Here is a 15788-nt window from a genome sequence, read left to right as displayed (position 1 = left end):
TCAGCATCAAAATTAATGACATCGTTCAATCCGTTCAGAAAGGATCGGACAGCTCGCTGTTCGTGGATGATTTTGCTTTATATGCAACCGGCAGCACGTACGCCAGCATCCAGCGACGGCTTCAGCTCTGCGTCAACAAAATCCAGTGTTGGGCAGAGGAGAATGGCTTCACATTTTCGTCCTCCAAAACTGAATGCATCCACTTTCATAATTTTCGCCAATTCTATCAGGACCCTGAAATCCGTCTGGGAACATCCACCATCCCGGCGGTCAAGGAAGCCAGATTTCTAGGGGTCGTCTTCGATCAGAAGCTGAATTTTCTCAGCCACATTAAACAGCTGAAAATATCTTGCCTAAAAGCCCTGAACATCATCCGAGTTGTGGCACACACGAACTGGGGTGCTGATAAGAGGACTCTCTTGCACCTCTACAGAGCCCTGGTCCGGTCCAAACTGGATTATGGAAGTGTTGTATACGGCTCGGCCAGACCGTCCTACCTGAAACTGTTGGACCCTGTACACCACCAAGGGCTCCGTCTCAGCTTGGGTGCTTTCCGCACCACCCCTGTGCACAGCCTGTATGCAGAGGCGGGGGAACCGCCTCTTTCCAACCGCAGACTGAAGCTGACCCTGAACTATTATTTGAAATTGTTTTCGGAACCTACAAACCCTGCTTACGATGCTGTATTCAACAACCCTTTCGATAAGAAATTTACAGACAACCCAAACTGCATACCTCCTCTCGGACTCCGCATTCAGCCGCACTTGGAAAATGCCGATCTGGATGTCGGTGGCATCTCAGATTTCTCTAAGTTCCCTGACAGCCCCCCGTGGACCTTTACAACACCTGAGGTCCGATTTGATCTGGCCTCGTACCGTAAGGACACCACCAGTTCTCTGGCCTACAGAACCTACTTTTCGGAACTGTGCCACAAATTCCCCACCTTTCAAGGCATCTTCACTGACGGTTCCAAGTCAGAGGACGGAGTCGCCGCATCTGCGTTCTGTCCCGCCTTTCCTGACCGGCCCTCAACAGAACACATCCTGTCTGACAGCTCGGTATACACCGCGGAACTGACTGCACTGGTCCTGGGGTTAAAAATGGTTCTCTCTTCCAAACAGAAGAGATTCATGATCTTTTCCGACTCCTTATCAGCCCTGGAGGCGATCGCCTGCAGGAATATCACTCATCCCAAACTGCTGGAATTTTATGAAACTTTTACTCTCGCAACGAAGAAAGGATACGAGGTTGTGTTGGCCTGGGTTCCCAGACATGTTGGCATTCGTGGTAACGAAAGGGCGGACCTGCTGGCCAGGAACGCTGTAAAGAAAGAATTGTCCAGATCCTTGGTACCCTATACAGACATGAAGCGGAAGGTCAATTCTTACGTTAAAGATCTTTGGCAAGAGAAATGGAACACCCAGATAGACAACAAGCTCTTCCAGATCCGTCCGGACCTGGGGGAGACCCTCCCTTCGGGGGTGAAGAACAGAAAGGAGGAATCTGTGCTGTGCAGACTGCGTACGGGGCACACTTTTTTTACTCATTCTTACTTGTTGAAGGGGGAGGAGGCCCCTCGATGCGTTCCCTGTGACGAGCCTCTCACCGTGAAACACGTGCTCCTTGACTGTTGGGATCTGCATGACGTTAGACGCAGACATTACACGGCGGTTTCTTTGAAGACTTTGTTTCGTGATGTCCCTCCGTGGGCGCTGATGGACTTCTTAAAAGAAGTGAACCTTTTTAACCAGATTTGAAGGTTTTAAACTATGGAAGTTTTTTTTTAAACTTTGGAGTGGAAAGTTTGAAGTGGTGACTCGTTTTAATTGGTTGTTTTTTTAGCCTTGTAGTAGTAATTGACGCGGCGATAGCCTTGAGATGGCCTTAGTGGTCGGCGAGGCTCTAAGCACCATAATTTCATTTCATTTCATTTCATTTCAGTAGTACTAAGGAAAAGAAGTGATGAGTGCTGTGGTACTAAGGAAAAGAAGTGATGAGTGCTGTGGTACTTAGGAAAAGAAGTGATGAGTGCTGTGGTACTTAGGAAAAGAAGAAAGAAGTGGTGAGTGTTGTGGTACTTAGGAAAAGAAGTGATGAGTGCAGTGGTACTTAGGAAAAGAAGAAAGAAGTTATGAGTGTTGTGGTACTAAGGAAAAGAAGAAAGAAGCGGTGAGTGCAGTGGTACTAAGGAAAAGAAGTGATGAGTGCTGTGGTACTAAGGAAAAGAAGTGATGAGTGCAGTGGTACTTAGGAAAAGAAGTGATGAGTGCTGTGGTACTTAGGAAAAGAAGTGATGAGTGCTGTGGTACTTAGGAAAAGAAGTGATGAGTGTTGTGGTACTTAGGAAAAGAAGAAAGAAGTGATGAGTGTTGTGGTACTTAGGAAAAGAAGAAAGAAGATGAGTGTTGTGGTACTTAGGAAAAGAAGTGATGAATGTTGTGGTACTAAGGAAAAGAAGCGGTGAGTACAGTGGTACTAAGGAAAAGAAGCGGTGAGTGCAGTGGTACTTAGGAAAAGAAGAAGTGATGAGTGCAGTGGTGTTTAGGAAAAGAAGAAAGAAGTGATGAGTGCTGTGGTACTAAGGAAAAGAAGCGGTGAGTGCAGTGGTACTAAGGAAAAGAAGTGATGTGTGCTGTGGTACTTAGGAAAAGAAGTGATGAGTGCAGTGGTACTTAGGAAAAGAAGTGATAGTGTTGTGGTACTTAGGAAAAGAAGTGATGAGTGTTGTGGTACTTAGGAAAAGAATTGATGAGTGTTGTGGTACTTAGGAAAAGAAGTGATGAGTGTTGTGGTACTTAGGAAAAGAAGAAAGAAGTGATGAGTGTTGTGGTACTTAGGAAAAGAAGAAAGAAGATGAGTGTTGTGGTACTTAGGAAAAGAAGTGATGAATGTTGTGGTACTAAGGAAAAGAAGCGGTGAGTACAGTGGTACTAAGGAAAAGAAGCGGTGAGTGCAGTGGTACTTAGGAAAAGAAGAAGTGATGAGTGCAGTGGTGTTTAGGAAAAGAAGAAAGAAGTGATGAGTGCTGTGGTACTAAGGAAAAGAAGCGGTGAGTGCAGTGGTACTAAGGAAAAGAAGTGATGTGTGCTGTGGTACTTAGGAAAAGAAGTGATGAGTGCAGTGGTACTTAGGAAAAGAAGTGATAGTGTTGTGGTACTTAGGAAAAGAAGTGAGTGTTGTGGTACTTAGGAAAAGAAGTGATGAGTGTTGTGGTACTTAGGAAAAGAAGTGATGAGTGTTGTGGTACTTAGGAAAAGAAGTGATGAGTGTTGTGGTACTTAGGAAAAGAAGAAAGAAGTGATGAGTGTTGTGGTACTTAGGAAAAGAAGAAAGAAGATGAGTGTTGTGGTACTTAGGAAAAGAAGTGATGAATGTTGTGGTACTAAGGAAAAGAAGTGGTGAGTTTCAGTTTCAGTAGCTCAAGGAGGCGTCACTGCGTTCGGACAAAACCATATACGCTACACCACATCTGCCAAGCAGATGCCTGACCAGCGTGGTGAGTACAGTGGTGCTAAGGAAAAGAAGCGGTGAGTGCAGTGGTACTTAGGAAAAGAAGAAGTGATGAGTGCAGTGGTGTTTAGGAAAAGAAGAAAGAAGTGATGAGTGCTGTGGTACTAAGGAAAAGAAGCGGTGAGTGCAGTGGTACTAAGGAAAAGAAGTGATGAGTGCTGTGGTACTAAGGAAAAGAAGTGATGAGTGCTGTGGTACTTAGGAAAAGAAGAAAGAAGCGGTGAGTGCAGTGGTACTAAGGAAAAGAAGCGGTGAGTGCAGTGGTACTAAAGAAAAGAAGTGGTGAGTGCAGTGGTACTAAGGAAAAGAAGCAGTGAGTGCAGTGGTACTTATGAAAAGAAGTGATGAGTGCAGTGGTACTAAGGAAAAGAAGTGCTGAGTGCAGTGGTACTTAGGAAAAGAAGAAAGAAGCGGTGAGTGCAGTGGTACTAAGGAAAAGAAGCAGTGAGTGCAGTGGTACTTATGAAAAGAAGAAGTGATGAGTGCAGTGGTACTTACTGTGTGGTCAGGGGTGTGACAAAGTGGCGATGGTGTGGGACATGAGGACTGGGGAGTGTGTCCGGTTGTTTGAGGGGCACACGGCCGACATCAACAGTGTCCGTTTCCACCCTGCTGGGGATGCCTTCGCCTCCGGATCCGATGACGCCACTGTGAGTGAGGCCATGTTGGCAGTTTGTTCTGGCTGTTTTGTGCTGATTTGTCCACTTTGTGTATCTGTCACTCGTGCTCCCCCCTGCTCCTTCTGTGCAGTGCATTTTTGTTGTTGAATCTTTGATTGCACGTTTATACACTTTCTACTCCATAAGTGCAGCTGCACTGCAGTGTCTGTGGACCAGCTCTGCAACAGCTAAATGCACTGGTGAAGCCATGCCTCTCGCACAGAATGCACACATCAAAAACATGTTCAGTCCCCTTGAAAATCAGTAAAACAATCTTGAGGCTAAAGCCAAGAAGCTGAAAATACCTAGAGAGAATGCATTTGATTGAGAAAGCAAAAATGAATGTGTCCACAGCAGTACATAAATATCTTTATTCAGTCTAAGGGAAGCAGCTGGGTGTTATGCGTGAATCAGTATTTGGGGTAGAAAATGATGCCCTCGCTAACACAAAAAAGAAAGGAGCAGAAGTAGTTCTGCAAGATGCGGGACACCTAGTTCAGCAAGAAGGCAGATGAAATCCAGGGCTACGTAGACACCCATGACACAAAAGTGCTTCTACAATGTGCTTAAGGCTGTATATGGACCCCAGTCCTGCGGCTCCCACCCCTCCTCAACACAGATGGGACGCAGCTGCTGACAGAGAAGAAGCAGTTTCTGGAGCAGTGGGCTGAGTGCTTCAACAACATCCTCTACCGTCCGGCCAACAGCAACGAGGTCATTGCTCGCCTGCCCCAGTTAGAGATCAACAAGGACCTTGACACTCTCCCCACCGATGTTGAAGTCAGAAAGGCAGTGAAACAACTCTCCTGTGCAAAGCGCCAGGATCCGATGCAGTCCCTGCTGAGCAGGAGGCCCTGCCATGATGCTAAAGCTGATGGAACGAGGGACAGATCCCACAACAGCTGAAAGATCAATCACAGAGGCATCTCCCTCTTGTCTGTTGCTGGGAGTTTCTGGCCCGTGTCCTGCTCAACCGCCTTCTCCCAACATCTTGAGCAAGGTCTCCTCCCAGAAAGCCAGTGTGGCTTCTGTTCTGAAAGTGGGACTGCAGACCTGATTTTTGCTGCACGCCAACTCCAGGAAATATGCTAGGAGCAACACAGCGACCTCTTCATGACCTTTGGCGATCTGACCAAGGCTTTCGATACAGTCAGCAGAGAAGACTTATGGAAGACCATGGAGAAGTTTGGCTGCCCCAGCAAGTTCATCACAATTGTCCAGCAGTTCCACGACAGCATGACAGTGAAAGTTCTGGATGACAGAGATGAGTCAAAGGCCTTTCCAGTGACAAATGGCATCAAACAATGCTGCATTTTCACCCTGACTCTGTTCAATATGGTATTCTCTGCCATGCTGACAGATGCCTTTCAGGACTGTGAAGAAGGAATCCACGTCGAGTACAGGACTGATGGGAGATTGTTCAACCTCAAGTGCCTGGAGGCTGTTAAAATAGTGAAAGAGACTGTCATCAGAGACTTCTTGTTTGTTGATGACTGTGCACTCAGCGCCAGCACAGATTAGAAGATGCAGTGTGAAATGGACTGCATCTCACAACCCATGACCACATCGGTCTCACCATCAGCACCAAAAAGACTGAAGTTATTTACCAGCCTGCCCAAGGAAAGTCATACCAGGAGCCACACATCACAGTGAAGGGGCAGAACCTTCAGGCAGTCAACTTCATCTACCTGGGCAGCACGCTGTCTTGCACAGTGAACATAGAGGTCAACAACAGGATTGTCAAAGCCATCGCTGCCTTTGGGAGACTGTGAGAACGTCTGGGAGCAGAGAGGACAGGGCTACCACCAAGCTGAAGTTCTACTTTGCAGTGGTCCTTACCACCTTCCTTTATGCCAGTGAGTCCTGGACTGTCTACAGCAGACACGCCAAACAGCTGATCGCTTCCACCTGACCTGGCTTCTCAGACTCCTCCACATCAGGTGCAGGACAAAGTCCCAGATGCGGAAGTCTTGGAACGAGCTGGCCTCTGCAGCTTCTACACCCTCCTGCAGACAGCCCAAGCCAGATGGGCTGGACATGTGGTGGTCAGAATGCCAGACAGTTGACTGCCAAAGCAGCTGCTGTACAGAGAACCGTGTCAGGGCAAGTGCTCAGTTGGAGGGCAGAAGAAACGCTACAAAGACTGCCTCAAAGCGTCCTTCAAAGACCTGGGCATCTACATAAACACATTGGAGACGCTTGGTGTAGACCGTCCAGCTTGGTACAGCAAGATCACCACACAAGCCCGTGCAGCTGAAGCCAGGCGCATCCCCGATGTGCAACGAAAGTGTGCTTTGTGCAATGCCCGAGCAACATCCACTGCCACGACAGCACCCACTCACTGTGTCCCACATGTGGGCGAGCCTTCAGGGCCTGGATTGTCCTCATCAGTCACCTCCAGACCCACAGCCACCGATCTTCCATCTGATATTTGAAGCCTTGGTCATCTTCAAATCCGAAGGACAAACATCACAGTTATATCTTTATTTAGTCCAAGGGAAGGAACCGGGTGTTTGGCATAAATCAGTACTAGGGGTAGAAAATGTTATCTGATGTTATATAGTGATGAGGTAGGAGGCCTCTTCAGATAGAATTGAAATAAGTCTGTAGATTGGCTAATGTCATTGCTGTAAAATCTTTCTGTAGGTAGATTCAGCACATAAGTATAATGATTTGAAGATGACCATGGCTTAAAAAATCAGATGGAAGATTGGTGGCTGGGGGTCCAGAGGTGACTGATGAGGAGAGTCTGGACGCACAGCATGCTTTTGTTGCATTCAGTGATACGCCTGGCTTCAGCTGCACAGGTTCCTGTGGTGATCTTGCTGCGCCAAGCTGGACAGTCTAGGGCAAGCGTCTCCCATGTGTTGATGTCGACACCCAGGTCTTTGAAGGGCGCTTTGAGGCAGTCTTTGTAGCGTTTCCTCTGCCCTCCAACTGAGTGTGGACTGTCTGGCATTCTGACCACATGTCCAACCCACCTGGCTTTGGCTTTCTGCAGGAAGATGTAGACACTGCAGAGGCCAGCTCGTTGCAGAACTTCAGACATGATTACAATACAGACCACACAAGACATGTACACTCACAGCATAAAGTAACATTGAGGCCTACATCACCAACAAAACTGTCCCCTAAACTTGTAATATTTGGTAGGCTGTCAAGGCCTGACCACCACCATGCTGAGCTCATGAACAGGTCAGGACTGTGCCTGTTGATTTGAAGCAGATGCATGGAAAAAAAATGGATCAGTCTGCCCACTCAGGTGCCCCCTTGAAACTGAAATTAGCGATATGAAGGTGTGTAACTGAATGGGATGGGAGAGAGATGTAATGAAGTAGATTCCATATTGTTTTGTCACTGCAAATTTCTTGGCATAAAATTCCTTGTCCTTGTGAAGAGGTGTTGAGAAGTGGTGTCTGGACATAATTTTGTATATATTAACCCTTGCAGGCCTTCTGCCTGTGCAGCCCTCCCAGCCTGGCTGCATCAACAGGGAGGGGTGCTTCACTTCAGACACAATTTTATTCCAACTGTTCAATCAGTAGCTACCAAATTTTACATAATCATTGAAATATCATTTTGACACAAGTTGCTGGTCTCAAGACAAGGGATGCAATAGTTTACTTGTAACTTAAATTAGAAACAGAATGATAATGCTGTAGGCTATCTTCTTGATTCAAATGTCCGCTACTTTCTCCAGACTGGTTGCTGATTTCATCTCTTTCACTTTGCCAAGAATTTTCGGATGAATTTTAAGTCAGATCATCATTATCTGGGTTGGATTTGCTGCCATGGATTTGCTGCCAGAGTCTGTCTTAACTTCCATCTGAGCACCTCCTCTGCAGTGTTGTTGTCTCGTTCGTCATTTATCAGATGGATTCCCCCATCTCCTCGACAAAGGCGGCAGTACGTCGCAGGTCCTCCAGTCCTCCGTAGAGCTTCCGGGCCACTGGGATTGGGTCGGGCCAGTTTTTCTCTTGGAGCGCTTGGTGGAGCGGGCAGGACTGCAGCAGATGTTCTGTTGTCTGGCTGCCTGTTCGGCAAGGGCACTGCTCTGTGTCACCGATACGGAGTTTAATGTATAGGAGGTGTTTCAGGCGATTGTGGCCTGTCCTGAGCCTGAAAATGGCCACCTGCTCTTGATGAGTCAGCAGGTAGTACGGGTCTGCTCTGTCGTGGCATGGATGCTGCTGCTTCCACTTGTTCTGCAGCTTGGCCTAAATGATGGTCCTGGATTCAGAGTAGCTGGTAGACCTGTCCGTCTGCTCTTTCGTAGTGCCTTCCTTTGCCAGGGAGTCAGCAGTCTCATTGCCAAACATGTTGCAGTGGGAGGGAATCCACTGCAGGGTGACTGTGTGACTTGTGCAGAGGGAGGCGACAGAGGACAGATCGTTGAGTTCTGGATCTCTGTTGGACCAAAGGGCCTGCAAGATGGACAGGGCATTGGTCAGGAAGACAACGTTGTGCAGTAAGCCTTTGATATTTTGCCTATTGATGCAGAAAACCGGATAAAAAACACTAACCATTGGAATTCGGAGCAAAACTTTGTGTGCCTGTGAGGAAGGAAGTTAAGTTCCACTTACTTCCCTTCCCTTGAAGTTTAATGCGTAACAGTGAGCTGACAAACTGGTTGAAGTAAATGGGTTTCTTTGCCTGAGTACTTGACAGGCTGATGTGGAGAATGGCCATCAGCGCCACCCACGTAGCAGGCAGGTGCAGAGTTAGATGAGTTAAGCCTTCCAGATGCTTTTTTTTTTTTTTTTTCAGACATTGTTTTGTTCATTTGTTTGTTTCTTTGATAACATTAATAGGCTTCTTTAGTGATTAGTATATATATATATTTTCAACAATTATTTCTGTATTGCCGTTGTGCACGCCAGTCTGTCTGTGGTCGTGGTTATGCGCATGCACACATTGATACACACGTGTGCCTGTTGGCAGGTCCGACTGTTTGACTTGCGGGCTGATGGTGAGGTGATCTGCTTTGGCAAGGATAGCATCATCTTTCCCTGTAATGCTGTGGACTTCTCTGTCAGTGGTGGGTCCTGCTTCACAGTGAAGCACACACACACACACACAGGGCGTGTACATGTATAGATTATTCTTTTGATTTGAAACAGACAAAAGAAAGGGAAGACAAAGCGCCACACTGGGAGGAAGGGAAAGAGAAAGAAAGGGATTCAGAGAGAGAGGAGCAGAATAAAGGAGAGGGCATATGGCAAGAAGAATTACATAATGGCATGTTATGAATAACAATGATCATAATAATAATTGTGTTTTTGTTTGTTTTTCCTGTTTACCATCATCTGCATAGTTTGAATGAATGATGATGATCTGGATACTTATATAGTGCATATCCTCGGTCAGAGACCAAGCTCTAAGCGCTTTACAAACATGGGGTCATTTGCACAACAGGCTGCCTGCCCGTTTACTTGAACCAGTTTGTCAGCTCACTGTTTCCTGTGTCAGTCAATCAGATTTCAGGCACGCACACATACACACTCAGACAGACATGTAATGATTTTGAATGATTATTCATTGCTTAGAATGTTTTCGGAAATTTTAAACTCCAGTCCTGTTGGTATCCTCTTTTGATGTATTACAATTAATGTTGTTATTTATATTTACATTGTTGTAGGTTAATACTTGTTGATATGCATATACATATTCTCTCTTCCCCTCCCCCCCACCCCCACCATGACATCTCATTCAATACACACCACAATCTCTTTAGACTTTTTCTTATAATAATCTACCTTCCCTCTGATACATAACATGAACACTTTTTTACACTTATATTCACATGCACTCCCTTTCCTTTATCCACTACTTAACTCCTTTCCGTCTAGAAACACTTACAGTGAATAGACGTTAAACTGAAGATAACAGACATGTAACATTCAGGGTGTATGACTGTTTTGCTTATTTGCCCCACCATGTAGGCAGCTATGCTCTGTTTTCGGGGATCTTCTTGTTCCCATAACCCACCGAACGCTGACATTGTCATTTTCCAGGTGCTACCAGTAAAGTCCTAGTTAAGCAATGTATTGCTGGGTCAGCAGACAGGAACACACAGATATGCAGAAGCAAAGCATATGTACATATAAACGCAGACAAACATCATGTTTGATTTAATCATACTGAATAAATTGTTGATTTTCACTGTGAAGCTATCCCAACTGAAACAAGTACACGCACTCTGACAATGACACATGCACATGAATGCATTTGTACACATACACGCATCCCCCCCCCCCCCCCTCCAGTCACAGAGAAAACCACAGCCACACCCCATGTACCCCCTGCTTGTGCAGGACGTCTGTTGTTCTGCGGCTACAGCGACCACACAGTCGGCATGTGGGACAGCCTGAAGCTGACCCGATCTGAGGTGCTGTATGGCCACGACAGCCGGGTCAGCTGTCTGAGAGTGTCACCAGATGGCACCGCCCTCTGCACCGGCAGCTGGGACTACACCATCAAGGTGAGAACCTACCCTGCCTGCTGTTTCCTGGCTAGCTTTCACTCTGACTTTAGCGACAGACGTGGGTATGAATGAAAGTGTGACCCGCTTGTGAGGACTTGGGCAGGGGTCTGGTCCCTGTCCTGTGCTAACTACTACCCTGCCCAAGCAAAGAAATGGGAAGTAGCTGTGGCTGGTTGCCTGTTTCAGGATGTTACCTCTTCTGAACACACTGTTGATATCTCTGTGTGTACTTAATTTGATTGTTTTTCCTTCTTCTTCTTCCCAGTCTGAAGCTGCTATGTTCTAGGCCATGATGTAAAGATTAATGACAAATATTTGTGGTAGTTATTTCAGCAAATAACAAAAAACTGACAAACCCGATTGAGACAGAATGGGGGGGTGTCACCAAGCATAAACGTTGAAGGTTTTACCACACTTAGTACTGCCAGTTAGCTCCCCTGAGTTACCCCACAGACGACCTATTGGTATGAGTAAGAAGTAAAATCGCCAAAAAAAACCAAATGTTAGAATTTATTAACTGAAAACTTCAAAACTGATTAGTAACATGAGTTTGTTGGGGACGGGGACAAGATATAAAACTTTCTCCCTTCTTATGCCATCATACCGTGAGATGATGAAAGTATCCATATTTTTTGTTCGAAATTTGAACACGCTGATGACTCGCAAATGAATCCAGGAAAGCACAAAAAGTTGGAAACAAATTAGATTCAGAACACTGTATAGCCAGGATGGGCCCCCTTCATCTAATTCTGTTGTCTGCCTTGTGATTGAGACGTAACTGGGTCAGACACCATTGTTGACAGGCACTGTTCATTTGAACCAGTCACTGCAAAACTAACTCTCCTGTTCATGAGCACAGCAACACACACTGCATTTATTGGTCGCAGTGGAGAGTGGAAAGGTCAGTTAAGATATTCTTAGTTTATGACATCATTAGGCAGATTAGGTGCTGGTCCAAAAAATGAAAACTATCTGAGGCCCAGATGGGGATCTGTTGTCTGAAATGGATGTTAACAGGAGAACCTGGATTGGGCCCCTTCATCCAGAGTGAGTTACCACATGTGTAATCTGTGTGTGTGCAGTTTATTTTGTTGAACACAATTGCCGCAGATCTTGGTGTAGTGTGATTGGAAAACTTTATGCTGGAAACACAAAGATGAACAGCCAGATACAGGATAATGGTGCTTAACTTGAAAGATATATATATATATATATGCTATGATCAGAAGGACGCTGCCTCATGTGACAGTGTTTGGGACAAGATACGTTTAGTCTTAGTACTGAAAATTGGTAGCTCATTGAAGAGTATGCACTTCAGGGATGATCATATACAGCCTTTGGTGTATACTGTGAAAATGAAATAGAAATAAGTTGAAGCGTAAAGAAAAAAGTTGTTCTCTCTCAATTCCCTTGATGTTAGCAGTATTTGTTTGTTTTTTGTCATTTTTTTCAGAGTTTTTTGTTTGCTTTTAACTCTCTCCATAAGAACGACGAAAGAGACAACGTTAACAGCGTTTCACCCCAATTACCATCATCAAAATAGTGCAAGCGGAAGGCTCTTATACTGAAGAGGTGAATGTTGACAAAGAATACCACAATTCTGACGACGGAAGCTAAAGGTTGGGTCATTGAGGCACCCACTGGACATCCAAGGGGTCTGTGTAGAGGAGAAGAGAGGACTGGCCGTACTGAGTGAGTTAAATCTTAGGGGAGGAAAAGCGTGAGGAGAAAGTGAGGACACAGGGCAGTAGTTTTGTGTGCCTGTTTCAGGTGTGGGCCTGAGCAGACAGGAGGAGTTGGCATGGCACACAGTGACGCCCAGCCGTTGCTCCACACAGGAAGGAAGGACCCCCCACTGACCTGTGACAAGGGCATGGACAGCATCACAGGCAGCCTGCAGCTCTTGTCTTCACGGCTGTCTACAGCAGGCAGCACTGCACCTCCTGTCTTCACGGCTGTCTACAGCAGGCAGCACTGCACCTCCTGTCTTCACGGCTGTCTGCAGCAGGCAGCACTGCACCTCTTGTCTTCACGGCTGTCGACAGCGGGCAGCACTGTACCTCTTGTCTTCACGGCTGTCGACAGCAGGCAGCACTGCACCTCTTGTCTTCACGGCTGTCGACAGCAGGCAGCACTGCACCTCTTGTCTTCACGGCTGTCTACAGCGGGCAGCACTGCACCTCTTGTCTTCACGGCTGTCGACAGCGGGCAGCACTGCACCTCTTGTCTTCACGGCTGTCGACAGCGGGCAGCACTGCACCTCTTGTCTTCACGGCTGTCGACAGCAGGCAGCACTGCCCCTCTTGTCTTCACGGCTGTCGACAGCAGGCAGCACTGCACCTCTTGTCTTCACGGCTGTCGACAGCAGGCAGCACTGCACCTCTTGTCTTCACGACTGTCTACAGCAGGCAGCACTGCACCTCTTGTCTTCACGACTGTCTACAGCAGGCAGCACTGCACCTCTTGTCTTCACAGCTGTCTACAGCAGGCAGCACTGCACCTCTTGTCTTCACGGCTGTCTACAGCAGGCAGCACTGCACCTCTTGTCTTCACGACTGTCTACAGCAGGCAGCACTGCACCTCTTGTCTTCACGACTGTCTACAGCAGGCAGCACTGCACCTCTTGTCTTCACGACTGTCTACAGCAGGCAGCACTGCACCTCTTGTCTTCACGACTGTATACAGCAGGCAGCACTGCACCTCTTGTCTTCACGACTGTCTACAGCAGGCAGCACTGCACCTCTTGTCTTCACGGCTGTCTACAGCAGGCAGCACTGCACCTCTTGTCTTCACGGCTGTCTACAGCAGGCAGCACTGCACCTCTTGTCTTCACGACTGTCTACAGCAGGCAGCACTGCACCTCTTGTCTTCACGACTGTCTACAGCAGGCAGCACTGCACCTCTTGTCTTCACGACTGTCTACAGCAGGCAGCACTGCACCTCTTGTCTTCACGACTGTCTACAGCAGGCAGCACTGCACCTCTTGTCTTCACGACTGTCTACAGCAGGCAGCACTGCACCTCTTGTCTTCACGGCTGTCTACAGCAGGCAGCACTGCACCTCTTGTCTTCACGGCTGTCTACAGCAGGCAGCACTGCACCTCTTGTCTTCACGGCTGTCTACAGCAGGCAGCACTGCACCTCTTGTCTTCAGACAGTGTGTCTGGACAGAAGTGGGTGGGGCACAGGCTTGGTTTACAATGTGGTGGTTTTGTCCTTGTCGTGCCCGAGTCTGTGGGTGTCAGTGTGTCATCCAGGAGCAAGTCAAAAAGTGAATTTTTCTTTTGTAAAACGGGCAAGTCAAAAAGTGAATGTTTCTTTTGTAAAACGGACAAGTCAAAAAGTGAATACTTCTTTGATAAAACGGGTAAGTCAAAAAGTGAATACTTCATTGATAAAACAGGCAAGTCAAAAAGTGAATGTTTCTTTTGTAAAACAGACCAGTCAAAAAGTGAATGTTTCTTTGATGAAACAGGCAAGTCAAAAAGTGAATGCTTCTTTGATAAAACAGGCAAGTCAAAAAGTGATGCTTCTTTGATAAAAACAGGCAAGTGAATACGTCTTTGATGAAACAGGCAAGTCAATTAAGTGAATGGTTCTTTGATAAAACGGGCAAGTCAAAAAGTGATGCTGCTTTGATGAAACAAAGTCAAAAAGTGAATACTTCATTGATAAAACAGGCAAGTCAAAAAGTGAATGTTTCTTTTGTAAAACGGACAAATCAATAAGTGAATGTTTCTTTGATTAAAAAAAAGGCAAGTTAAAAAGTGAATACTTCTTTGATAAAACAGGCAAGTCAAAAAGTGATGCTTCTTTGATAAAACATGCAAGTCAAAAGGTGAATACTTCTTTGATGAGGTGAATACTTCTTTGATGAAACAGGCAAGTCAAAAAGTGAATGTTTCTTTTGTAAAACAGACCAGTCAGAAAGTGATGCTTCTTTGATAAAACAAAGTCAAAAGTGAATACTTCTTTGATGAAACAGGCAAGTCAAAAAGTGAATGTTTCTTTTGTAAAACAGACCAGTCAAAAAGTGAATGTTTCTTTGATGAAACAGGCAAGTCAAAAAGTGAATGCTTCTTTGATAAAACAGGCAAATCAAAAAGTGATGCTTCTTTGATAAAACAGGCAAGTCAAAAAGTAAATTTTCTTTTGTAAAATGGACCAGTCAAAAAGTGAATGTTTCTGTGATAAAACAGGCAAGTCAAAAGTGAATGTTTCATTGATAAAACAGGCAAGTCAAAAAGTGAATGCTGCTTGGATAAAACAGGCAAGTCAAAAAGTGAATACTACTTTGATAAAACAGGCATGTCAAAAAGTGAAAACTTCATTGATAAAACCGGCAAGTCAAAAAGTGAATGTTTCTTTGATAAAACAGGCAAGCCAGTTAAGTGGATGTTTCTTTGATAAAACAGGCAAGTCAGTTAAGTGGATGTTTCTTTGATAAAACAGGCAGGTCAGTAAGTGAATGTTTCTTTGATAAAACAGGCAAGTCAATTAAGTGAATGGTTCTTTGATAAAACCGGCAAGTCAATAAGTGAATGTTTCTTTGATAAAACAGGCAAGTCAATTAAGTGAATGTTTCTTTGATAAAACAGGCAAGTCTATTAAATGAATGTTTCTTTGATAAAACAGGCAAGTCAATTGAGTGAATGGTTCTTTGATAAAACAGGCAAGTCAGTTAAGTGAATGGTTCTTTGATAAAACAGGCAAGTCAATTGAGTGAATGTTTCTTTGATGAAACAGGCAAGTAAAAAAAAAAATAAAAAAAAGTGAGTACATTTCACAGAATAAACATGTTGAAAAGTGAATGTTTTTCATGCCAGTTAATGCTTGACAAGCATGATATAGTCTGAATGGTGAATAAGATCATCATTTTGTTGTTGTTTTTTTACAATGGACACAAATACTTAACATGAATCATACCTTGATGTTTCGTGCCATGCACCCTCTTTGTCTTGATCAGTGTCCTGCAGAGGGCACCACTGGGTCAGCATCACTTGTTAAACCTTGCACTATATCTAAAAATGTAGGCACTGATGCAACAGACATCCCTGGTATATGGCACACTCAGAGATGGCATCTGTTAAAATTTCGCCATAATTTGTAACGCTCGATCGCAGTTTGTTTGACGTT

At 45.4% G+C, this 15788-nt stretch overlaps 1 protein-coding gene across 4 annotated transcripts in view; it reads left to right on the top strand.

Moving 5' to 3' along the window:
* Positions 1-12565, top strand: part of LOC143297259 (guanine nucleotide-binding protein subunit beta-5-like) — a 33975-nt gene extending 21410 nt beyond the window's left edge. For 2 of the 4 annotated variants that reach the window (XM_076609504.1, XM_076609503.1), the window contains 4 exons: positions 4020-4160; positions 9111-9207; positions 10484-10650; positions 12424-12565. In XM_076609504.1, coding sequence (XP_076465619.1) covers positions 4020-4160; positions 9111-9207; positions 10484-10650; positions 12424-12435 — 417 coding nt within the window. In that variant the 3' untranslated portion in view covers positions 12436-12565. The remainder of the gene's footprint in view (positions 1-4019; positions 4161-9110; positions 9208-10483; positions 10651-12423) is intronic. The other 2 variants (XR_013057235.1, XR_013057236.1) reach the window with 2 other exon arrangements.
* Positions 12566-15788: the final 3223 nt, after the last annotated feature.

The sequence above is a fragment of the Babylonia areolata genome, chromosome 22, assembly GCF_041734735.1.
Source record: "Babylonia areolata isolate BAREFJ2019XMU chromosome 22, ASM4173473v1, whole genome shotgun sequence".
Taxonomy (NCBI): Eukaryota; Metazoa; Mollusca; class Gastropoda; order Neogastropoda; family Buccinidae; genus Babylonia; species Babylonia areolata.
The sequence above is the reverse complement of the archived record's forward strand: the minus strand, read 5'-3'. Positions and strand labels throughout refer to the sequence as shown.